The sequence below is a fragment of the Copidosoma floridanum genome, unplaced genomic scaffold (genome assembly GCF_036245765.1).
Source record: "Copidosoma floridanum isolate Cflo_tuat_1 unplaced genomic scaffold, Cflo_Japanese_pri ptg000014l, whole genome shotgun sequence".
NCBI classification, from domain to species: Eukaryota; Metazoa; Arthropoda; class Insecta; order Hymenoptera; family Encyrtidae; genus Copidosoma; species Copidosoma floridanum.
In genome coordinates, this window is record NW_028321891.1 from 4551368 (window position 1) to 4563311 (window position 11944).

The window sequence follows — 11944 nt, forward strand, 5'->3', positions numbered from 1 at the left end:
CTCTGGTGCTTGCTTGTGTGTCATTTCTGATGGTCTCGGTGGTATGACGGTATGACTTATCGTCGATAACAACAATCGTATTTGTTATACTTGCAGTGATTCAGTTTTCGTTGTTGCTGATAACTTTGAACAAGAAAAGATGGATCTCGAAAAAATGTCAAATGAGAAGAAGCTGTACCTCTGCAAGTGCTATTTTTACGGTGAGTCATGAACATAAGTTTATGCCAAACAAGATGGTTAGGATGCTAGAAGTGTCGAAATATACTTTTGCAGAGCAAGTAAGTCCTTTGTAAATTAACAAAAGCTGTTTTTGTTGTTTTCTGATTGCCAGGTGGATTTGCTCTTTTGCCTTTTCTGTGGGCAGTCAACGCCATTTGGTTTGCCAAGCAAGCTTTCTCTGTGCCAGAATTCGAGGAACAAAAACAAATTAAAAAATGTAAGTCAGTTTTCTTTCTCTTTACGATATCTTCCAACTGTAAATCTGAGGACTAGAGTTTGATTTATGTGAAACAAATTTTTTATTTTTCGAATGGTTTCTGTTTTTCTCCAAGTGTTGGTTAAAAAAAAGGACGATTCTTTTTATTACAGATGTGATATCATCGGGAATCGGAGCTTTGCTGTCGTTTGCAGCATACTTTGCATGGATCATAATATTTCAAACACACAGAGTGGCCTGGGGTGAATATGCAGACTCCATTACCTACATCTTCCCCCATGGCTATGCATAATTTTTGTACAAACTATCAAACACAACTATAATTAAGACTGTAAAGTGCGAAATGAAGAGGAGAAAAAAATAATACACTTAACAAAAAATATATTTATATTCGTATGTATCATTTGTCTATCTAATTTTTTTTTTTTTTTTTACACAAAGATCAATGTTTTATACTATTTTTTTTTTTGTTGCAATATATTTATATTGGACGACGACAATACTTCATTTGATATCCTCTTATTTGTGTTTTCTTAGTCAAATAACGTAGAATTATACAAAAATACATGTATTTAAAAATCTTAAAAAGCCCAACGAGTTTGTCGATTCACACGCAGTCTTTTTCCTTGGAAATGAATTTTTGTGCTATTAAAAAGCTCGCCGCATGCGCGCGTACTGCTTCAGCTCCTTGTATACTAGCTTTGACAATAGCTGCATTAAAAAAATAACGAACACATGCATGATTCTGTTATGTTAAAATTCAGAATTGATTGAAAAAACAAAAAGATCCCAAGCATACTCACCACCAGTGCCATAACTTCAGAGATTATCAGCATGTAATAGACGTTATGCCAGGCTGTCTTGGGATCACCTTGGCTCGAAACAAAGCCAGCGAGCAGAGGACCCACAGCAGCACCGATGCTACCCGTACCGTCAATGATAGCCGTGACTGTAGCCAGAGCTTTGCTGTCGTCCCCGAGACTCGGATGCGTACCCAGTTCAGCCGACACGGCAGTCGTGATCAAAGCGTAGGGGCCGTTGACTAGCAAACCGGTCAACAACAACAGGAACACGTTCACGTACAAATTAATACTGCCTATGTAATCGTAGATGAACAACTGAGGAGAAACAACAGTCAATTTTGTTAATTTTTAACATTCAACATAAAAGCATTTCAATTTTTAATTGCATTTTGAAGTCTCATTATTCGACTCTTTCAAATGGATTTTGCATCGAAAAAAAAAAAAAAAAAAAAAAAACTCGATAGCTTGAAAGTGATAAATTTCTCCCAAATGAAAATTCATTGAAATACCCCATTATCTTTCATATACTGACCGTCGGACAAGCTAGGCCAAGCATAACAGCGCAAGTCAACGCACTCATCCCTGAATAATCGGACAAGTAACCGGCGACTATTGCACCAATGATCCCACCGACGTCGAAGAGCGTTGACACGTCCGCGCTTATCTTTGAGCTGTACTTTGCTGCGAATCGAAAAAACCCTTTTTTTTTTTTGTTCAACTTTTACAAGAAATACATCACAATTGCCATATGTATATACTTACAAGAGCTTGCAATGTACAGTGGCAGCCAAAACAGGAATGTGTAGCTCACTAGTTTTGCGAAAAATAAGGATAGGGAATATTCAATGACACCAGGTATACCGATGGCCCCCCAAAATCCTATGGCTCTTTCGCTGGAACCGCTGGAGCTTTGATTGACCGACAGAATGGGTGTTGTTTCGGTTCTTTCGACATCCTTTTTCATTCAAAAGCAAATAGTGACATGAGGAAAGGGAAACACAGATTAACCGTCTCTATTAAATGACAAAGACACATGTGCAGTAAAGTACTATTTCGAGATAAACATGCAGTTAATATTCGATACTTGTTTTATTGCAAATTGATCAAAGCTATATACTTTCATTTAAATTTGATCAATGCATCGACAAAACAATAAAAAAAAAAAAAAGATGTTCAATGACACATAGGCAAAATATTCTAAGATATATGGGTTACAATAGAAATCGCAAAAAAAGCGAAACAAAACAAAAAGTCAAATCAAAATCATGCACTTACAAAAACAGCGTCCTGGTGACGCCCAATATTGCGATACGTGATTTTCTAGGAAATAAAGGGGATTTAAAAAAAAAGTAACAATATGATACATACGTAATTACATGTAAGCATGCAGAACGCAAATCGCTAGGTGTAATTTGCTTTCGAGGCATTATTAACAGCATTTTTTGTATTTAACATCTAGCTTAAAAATCAAGGTATTATTTACAAATGCAGTGTAAGGATATCGTTACAGACAACATTTTCCATTGCTCAATCGTAAACAATTGTGAAACTTTTACGATTTCTATCAAATTACGTTTAGTTGATTTTTGTGAAAAAAAATATGTCAAACTAGATCGGTAATTTGCGATGCAAACGATAAAATCATAAATCCAAAAAGAAAGCTTCGAGCTGGTGCATGTAGTTTTCGTGATCAAGATCTTGCATCAGCTATACATTGATATAGTGACGACTTTATTTAATACGCATTTTAGCATTTTGTCCATACGATGCTAGCACACGATAAACCTTGGATATATGTCACCATCCTGATGTCAGCTTAGAAGCAATAACTATTATCCTACATTTAATTTTCTTTCAAAACATGTGAAAAGTATTCCTTATATTTTTTCTTCAATGTACTTTTTGCACAGAGAGTGACTCGGAGGTGTTCAAATGATTTTCAAAAGAAATAGATTCATAGACGTTTTTTTAAAATAACTATCAAACTGAAAGGTTTTCTTGATACATTAACTACAAAAGAATCGTCTACTCAGTCTTGCAGCTGCTTCAACTTAGCAACAAGCCTTGAATGTATTCCAATGACGACAGAGACTATTATTGTCTCAAACTTGAGTGCTGAATCAGCGGCTAGTATAAAAGGTTTATTCGTTCATTGTCGGAAAGCTACATCAGTGCCAGCTCGGAACCTTATCTCAATTTATCTTTTCATATTTTCATAATACGCACATAGACACACAAAATGATTCGTAAATTATATATTTTTTTTTCTTCGAATAATCGAAAGAAAATTTAATGTTGACTTTACGCCAAATCTTAGCGATCGAACTTATACGTTTGACATAAAATTTTCACCTTTACCTGTTTCGAGCTTACGAGTGTACGTGTGTGTTTGACAAAAAAGTCTGTGAAAAAGGCTCACCTGATCTTCGCGATGGCCAGATCCTATGTCCTCGTAGCAACTGCTGTCTTCCGAACTGTGGGTCGCATCCAGTCTCCTGTAGCCACAAGCAACCGGCGGCACCAATCCGACATCGCTCGGATGCGCGACCAAAAACAACCATATCACAAGTCCAAAGAGCCCCATGATGGCCCCGGGCACTATGAAACTCAAGCCCCAATCGGTCTCTACGTACTCGGCTGCGATAAGGGTACCCAATATGTTGCCCAACGACGTGTGCGAGTTCCAGATGCCGAATATCAAACCGCGTTTGCTCTTGCCGAACCAGTTACCAACAACAGTGACCACACCTGGCCACCCCGAAGTTTGAAATATCCCACTGACAGTCTGAAAGTTATCAGTTTGAATCATATATATTGTTTTTTTTTTTTTTTTTTTATTTTTTCCCCCTAACACGTTGACAATGATTACCTGCACAACCGTAAAGTACCATAAATTATGGATGTCGTATGTCTTGGCCATGCCGAAGAGGTAAGTGAAAATACCGGTGCCGATCATACCGAAGGCCAAGAAATACCGTAGGTTAACTCTTTCGGCCACGAAACCGCTGGAGAAACATATTTTTATAAGTAAATCGTGTGAGTGTTTTTTGTCATTGTAAAAGTACATGGGCAAGATGACCAAGTACCTGATGAACATAGCGGCTGCATAGCTGAACAAAAACGCAGAGTCTAACAAACCCAGCAAAGCAGGAGCGTCGGATCTATCTGAATATTAATTAATAATAGTTCGTCATTGTCACCTTGGATAAATATAATGGTTTTTTAAGAAATGAAAAGCATCCAAGTATCAAGGATTGAAATAATAAATATGCTTAATGGCTAACTGTGCAAAAGTAAAAATATACGCGAGAGTCAACCGAAAGGGTATATATCAAAGGCAAAGTGAATACTAGACGAAATCTGATATCTTATCTAAAATAGCTGACGATTGTGGATTCGAGGTCGGGTGACACGAGAGAAAGTAAAAATTATACATACAAAAAAAAATCTGTCAATTGAAGAACAAAATGGTCTAGAAGTACAAGGATGACTGTATAAAATAAAATATAAAAAAAAGTATAAAATGCGAGTGAAAAAAGTGTAGTATACACTGATATAGATGATATTATAAAGTATACGATGGAACAGTTAGTTAAAATTCATGAAGTAATCAGATAAATTTTCGTATACCTAACAAATGAAAAAAAAATCTGTTACACCAATATTGAAAGAAAAAAGAAAAATTGCTAACTAAACTATAAAAAAGAATTTATGTAGAAGTGCAATGGGTCTATTACCGATTAAATATTCACCGTTAGACAAATAATATAAAGGAACAAAAAACATATAACAATCGTTTTTTAATTTTAATGGCATTGAATTCGATGGATCAAAGAAAATTTCTGATTTTTTGCGTGTCTCTATAGGTATCTCAAAAAGTTAGTAACTTAAAGTAAAGAACGGATCATTGGGACCACCCAGATGTAATAGGCTACGCGAATGTTTAATCAATATATTGTAGTCGATTGCAAAGAAATCGTTATCGTTGATATTGAAAACTTTGAGAAATTTTTTGGTTCATCACAAGCAACTGCAGACAGAAAACGTATTGAATTGTTAACAGTTGCAACAATAGGTCATTCCGAAGCTTTAGATTTTCAAACCATAAGGTTAATAGATATGTTTTACGAAATTCAAGTATTACTTTGTTTTTGGATACTTAAAAAAAATAAATAAAAAATTGATTTTCTCACCAAAAGGTGCCCAGTCGCACCAGGTGCTATCATTGACAATGCCAGGAGGTGGAGTGATGCCACTGCAATTTTGACTCAAAACATTTTTGACAACAGATATTGGCTTTCTGGTCATGTGGTAGCACGTATATGCCAAGTAAGTTGTCGCGAGCACCCCGGCGCGATGCCATGTCAATCGATCGATTCTTCTGGTCCTAATACAATACTTTGAGCTAATCCACTCGAAAAACGTCACACCCCATGGTACATCTCTTATGTTATTATTATTCATTGTCACTCGATTTTTATAAAAATATCTATTTTATAGCTTTTTCTTTTTGTCATTCATCAACTATTTTCATTACGCATCTTTATGTCTTGCACAGCTCCTATATTGGACAACACAATAAAAAGGCATCTTATTGAACTAATTTTTTTTTTTTTTATCTCAAATGATATTAATTGAAAGGAAAATATTGACTGGTGTTAATGAAGGACAATCATTGTTCAATACCCTGTGTTCAATTAGCCGATAAGAAGGTGACGACAAGCACGATAACACGATTAATTAATTGTAATTTGTTTCGGACAGAGCCCCATCAGGTCAGATACTGTTTACGTGGCATAAAAAATTTATTTAAACGCGTATAGTATATATATGAAATACATAGTACAATAATATAAGATACAGCTTTTATAATTTGCCCAGTACAGATGTTGCAATTATGATTTTAATTCTTAATATTAATAATAATAATAATAATAAAGTAACATGGGAGTTTATCTGTGGTGCGCGTCAACAAGGCTAACTAATAAAGTAGATATTGATATTGAAGGAATACCTTGCACATGTGCAAGGGTGGCGGAGTGGTGGTAACGTGATGAGAGTTCCCACATTATTTCTTAAGAGGAGTGAATTCGTTACTAAAAATATCTTTGATTCAAAGAATTTCAATTACTAAATGAATAAAACCCGCAATTAAATAATCTAAATGTCTAATACTTCATACAATCGACATGATGAATATAAAATGTATTATACGTTTTAATAATAAAATGAAAATTTTCATCCATAAGTAAAAATTAAATACAAGTTAACAATAAGTTGATGATAATTTTATTTTAAAAGTAATAAAACATATCTATTGTTCATTAATATATATTCGAAGGGAAAGGAGCGTTTTTATTTGTAAATAAGTGTGTAATACATTACAATGCACATGTAAGCTATTTAAATATTATTGAGTACTCGAATGTAATTTCAAAAACTTATAGGACCAAAAAAATTCTATGACACGCCAAATTCGAAATTCTTAATAAGAATACAACTTACTTATTAAATTAATTACGAGCTCAATGACTGTTTGATGTGCTTTTGATTTATTTGCAAGAATTTTTGGTTCAAATATTTTTGGGAGCAATTAAAAGAAAAAGGGAACATATACATCGAGCTTTGGGTATTTATTTACGGTGAAATATCTTTTATAAATGTCGAAAACAGGATATATACAGCGGGTAATCCATCAACATTATTTCCAGCTTCCCCATCCAGACAAACACATATGCGGGACATACAATGGTCTGGACTGACTTGGATATCGTTATACTGGCACCCACCAACTCGTGTAAAACGAATTAACTTCAAAGGGAGAAATAAACAAAATTTATACTAGGTATTAAAATATCATAATTTTTATTATTAATAGTTTATGGTATGATTATTTTCTTTTTTCTACGGGTCGATTTTAACAGGGAAAACATCAAACTTGTAAAATTACGATTAGTGAATGAAAGTATGTACAGCGAGATTATATACACTTACAAACTTGACATACGCTCACACGTTGGAGAACAAAGAAAAGCGTTGTTTATGATGCTGCTAATTGGTCTCGTGCACATGTAACGTGCGACGTGTCAATTTGACGTTGCACAGAGAGCATGTGTGTTGCCTTTGATATGCAAACAATTTATACCTTCGACCAGCTGGAGAGAAATATTATATTATACTGGCAGTTGAGATTCAAAGATTTTTTTGTATGCACATGCTACGAGAAAGTGGTGAGTCATAACCTGAAAGGATGTATACAAAAAGAACATCAGACAGTAGACAGATACTTGGGGTGTACAGCAGACTTAGAAAAAAAAAAAAAAAAAAATCTTTACGCACAAAACTACGTATAAAGTAAATTCTCATTTTTTAGAAAGTACACCTTTTACTGGTATGAGACGTTTCAACCTACCTTATTCTCTTGAGCTGTTTGGTCGTTGTCGTGTCATTCTTTCCTAGGACTTTTCTTTCTTTTTTTATTTCGACAATTTTCTACAACACTTTAGTAGCTTAAAATAAAAAAAATCACAGCCAGCAGATCCTTTCTCTTGTCACAGCATCACATTCGCGTTTTGTGCATGTACGTATTATTTGACACTTTGTTGCTAGTAACTTAAGAACCACTGATGTAGACTATTAAACCTTGGAATTTTTTATAAACAAGAATTATACACGTGAAGTAACACACAATTATAAATTTAGAACGAGATTAAGAATATTTGGCCATGAATGTGTAGGTATTATGTACATCTACTCTCCTGTCGACACTGTAAAACACACTGTATTGTGAATATGGGCTGTACATATGTCATCCACCAAGGCACTTTTATCTACATATATTATGCGTTTGGATGATTTGTCAACATACAATCAATGACGCTTTGGAACCTATGATTTTGTAAAGATTTACCGTCACTGGACACGTCACATTTTTAAACGTTCCAAACGTTGCCTTGTAGTGGGAGGAGAAAAGTGAGATCAGAGAGAGAGACGCGTGCTCGTGCGCAGCCTCAACTGATAAGCCAATCGAAGGATTCGATGATGTGGATTCCAGCTAATGAGCGCCTTGGAAATCAAATGCCATAAGAATGGCCACGATTGCTCGTTCCATTTAGGCTGCGCAAGAGAAAAAGATTTGTTTGGCTTATCTGGGGATTCCGGAGCGCTCCGAGAGTTGAAATGTATACATCTAGTATAGTTGGACTAGAGCCGTAGATAAGGTGTACGGTTTAACAGTTTGAGAATATAAGTAACTCGCAGCACTCCGAGCTGCTAGGCCGAACAAATCTATTGTTTTTTTTTTTTTTTCTTATCTTAATTGCGAACCGCAAAATTTGAAACTTGAAGAAAGCATTTGTGATTCTTTTGCAGGGTTCAATGACATTTGATATTTCATTTAAATCATAAAAAAAAAAAATTTATTATATGAATCAATAAAACAATTAACTTTAATTACATATTATCAAACTATTATTAGATTTAATTCTACTATTTGGAACAACGATTTTTATTCGTAATTAATAATTAAAAAGGCTAACATATTTAGTTAACTGTTAATACTCCAACTGTGTTATACAAAGCCAGCAAAACAAATCGTGGCGAGTTTTTAAAATTTACTACAGTTCAGCTGAGTTGACCTGACATGTCGCATCTGTAAGGGCACCAAAGTTAACGTAAAATGGCAACAATAACATGTAAATAATGTTTATACTTCATGTAAAGTACAGATTAATTTAATTTATATGATAAACATTAATTAAGGCAGATACAATTTCACCCAAATATACAGTTATTAAAAACACGACAAACGCATCAGTGGGATTTAAAATTTCAATAGTAAAGCTTTTTTTAACTTCATTCGTATTGATTTTCTTTTATTTTTTTACTGCAGCTTACAGAATTATTAATTGTTTTTTTTTTTCGCCATAATTTCCCTTTTCCATATCTTCTTTACATCGTGACTTTTATCATTCACCCAAAAGAATTGTGCTTTGTCACCCCCGGGAAGCCTGAATTTCAGAGCAGCCCAACAGTTTAGCTGACAAAGCTTCCGTTAGATTTTAATAAAACGTATAAAATTGTTATTGATATAATTATGTCAGTGGACTATTTGAATACATTTTTTACCGCAGCAAGAAAAAATCCTTCTGATTAATCGTAAATTCCAACAATAGCAAATAGAAGCTCGATGTATATATATTTTTTTTTCATTACAATGCAGTAAAAAGGTTATATAAAAAAGCAATTACAATTGAACGTTGAAATGGTTTTGGTGTGGCTTGATGCTAAATTTACTCTATAAGGTTTGTCGAGATGCGTGCCTTCTATACGCGTCCAAGATAACACTGTACGTGTACGTTTGACTCAAGTACATACTGCAGAATCACCACTTGTGGTCAAAATCCATCGCCGTATCTTAATGATGGCCTTTCAAGTGGGCACGTGTTCTCGCTAAAAGGGCCGATTACAGTCTTATCGATCGATCCTCGCAGCCCAACAGATATATAGTTTCGAACGTAGTCCTTGGACAGTACAACTAATGACAAATGGTGTTTGTCTTGCTTATATAAATTACAGAACTAAGCAAAAATACGTGGTTGCAACCTAATAGTATTGTAATGTAATTTTTCTGAATCGTCTTCCCCAAGAACCATAGGAACCACAATGGAAAATACCTGTTTTTTTTTTTTTTTTTTTTTTTTCAAACTGAGAGTTTATCTATACAAATTACATATTTTTTTCTTGGTACATTGTAATAAAAAAAAAAGATTTTTCAATCTGCATTTCAATAGTAAAATATTACTGCACATTACATACGATGGTGTTAACTCATGAACAACCTTGTCTGCTCATAATATACATCGTTGTCATGTTGGTTAATCGTAAGTGGGTAACGTACGGATGAAATATCAAATGCATAAAAGAAAAAGAAACCAATCTTTGTGAATTGTAAAAAACAAAACAAAAAAAACAACGTAAGTTATTTTTCAAGCACTCCTTTTCAATCTTCTCGTGTTAAGTACATAGTCAATGGTTTCCAAAGTCCCCGAACTTGTCTCCTTGAGATAAGATAGCAAAGGTGACGCAACGTACAGAACAAGACGTTTAAAGTTTCGACTTCCTGCATTATACGCGACAACAACGCTTTTGTTCTTCCGCGCTCGACAGAGGATTTCACTTAAGTGTCTTCTCTATCTCGTTTGCGGGAGAGCAAAAAACAACTCTTGTAAAACCCATAATGCAGTGATGGACAACGTATGCGCGTACAGTCCCGCGTTTCTCTTTAAAATAATTTACGACCCCAAAATCGCTTTACCGCGTGGAGATAAAATTAAAAAAAAAAAAAAAAAAAAAGAATCTTCAAGCACGGGAAAATCGCAGAAGCCATTACGCAATGCACGCAAGTGCAGGAAAACTGTGCGTCTTCATGCACCGTTCACGTGTACACGCGCACGAGAAGCCTTTTAGCTTCAGACGTTGCGCATCTATCCATAGGAGCTAATGGAATTGCAACACTGACTTTTTCCGTATTCTATATGAATAACGATTATGTTGCAACTAACAATCATGTTATTATATGTATTGCCTCTTGTATTTCCATTGTCCACATACCATCAATTCGTGTGATATATTATACGTACATATAGGTATCATATTGAAGGTTGTTCCAGTTTGTTCGCGCGTCAATGTTTCATCGGACTCAATTGGCATTCAGCCTCGATAGACTCTTAGCGTAGACCTCTGCAAAGTGAATAATCATCATACACATGTAGGTAAACATATGGATCAATTTGAACGCATAAACAATTGTTACACACACAAATAGGTATAACCAGCCGATGGCGAAACGACTCGTGTACACGAGAAATGTATTATTATTCACAGTTTGGTCTACTTTAATTTATACATCACCTCGTTTTGTATTCAAGTTTTCTTTGCCATTTATGTAGGTATATTCTACATCTGTAAATATATATATATACTGTTTGTTTGTTACCGACTCACATCAAGCTCTGTCTATGATGTTCCAAGCCGCAGTATCCATCATATAGGTACAAGCACATTTAGCATATCCTACGCACGCATGTACAATGCACAATGCAGGTAAACATATATGTAACGTACTGTAAGTACAAATACGTTGGAGATCACAAGAGAGAGAGAGAGAGAGAGAGAGAGATGAGTCAAGTTGTCGTCTACTTTGCCATATAAGATGGGACGACTCCAATATAGGTAAGACTATATATGGCGAGTTTGCAGAAATGCAGTAAGTAAGTACGTTGTGCTTGAAAGAGCAACGATTGGACCACAGTCTACATGTATATATATATGTATTATGTGTTGAGCTGTGCTGTCACTTATTTCCAGGTATATACGTACCTTGCACACGTTGCTTAATTTTTTGCCGCTTTTGCTGCACACATTTCCTTTCACGGTTGAAATTTCCGCAAAGTATACACTCTACAATACACCGTTGCTTTTTGCAACATACAATCTCTATTAGCTGTTGCTACACTGTGTGACCATAGCAAAAATGTTTTTTTTTTTTTTTTTTTTTCCCCATGTACAAAAAATATGCAATTATACTTAGGTCTATTTCCAGCTCAATCCTTAAAAATTAACGACTTGGCAGTAAAGCTGTATTGCATACACGTAGAAACAGTGAAGTTGAACAAAAAAAAACAGATTAGTTATAGGTAGTCTG

The 11944-nt window shown here is 34.8% G+C and overlaps 2 protein-coding genes across 6 annotated transcripts; one reads left to right on the plus strand and one right to left on the minus strand.

Annotated features, from left to right (window-relative positions):
* The first annotated feature begins 14 nt into the window (after positions 1-14).
* On the plus strand, positions 15-780 carry pen-2 (presenilin enhancer, gamma-secretase subunit). The gene is made up of 3 exons (XM_014361045.2): positions 15-200; positions 332-436; positions 589-780. The coding sequence occupies exons 1-3, from the start codon at positions 140-142 to the stop codon at positions 726-728; spliced, it is 306 nt and encodes a 101-aa protein (XP_014216531.1). The 5' UTR covers positions 15-139; the 3' UTR covers positions 729-780.
* A 69-nt stretch (positions 781-849) lies between these two features.
* MFS16 (major facilitator superfamily transporter 16) lies at positions 850-8018 on the minus strand. 5 transcript variants are annotated; one of them, XM_014361040.2, is made up of 12 exons: positions 7652-8018; positions 7482-7543; positions 7234-7394; positions 5433-5800; positions 4326-4404; positions 4109-4244; positions 3659-4024; positions 2515-2559; positions 2002-2194; positions 1772-1920; positions 1240-1554; positions 850-1147 (listed from the first exon to the last, which is right to left on the minus strand). In XM_014361040.2, exons 4-12 carry the CDS (start codon positions 5701-5703, stop codon positions 1085-1087), a joined length of 1617 nt encoding a protein of 538 aa, XP_014216526.2. In that variant the 5' UTR covers positions 5704-5800; positions 7234-7394; positions 7482-7543; positions 7652-8018; the 3' UTR covers positions 850-1084. The 5 variants fall into 5 exon arrangements, with proteins under 5 accessions (XP_014216526.2, XP_014216527.2, XP_014216525.2 ...); XM_014361041.2 differs by lacking the exon at positions 7482-7543; XM_014361039.2 differs by lacking the exon at positions 7482-7543 and having other exon boundaries at positions 7234-7481.
* Between the last annotated feature and the right edge of the window lie 3926 nt (positions 8019-11944).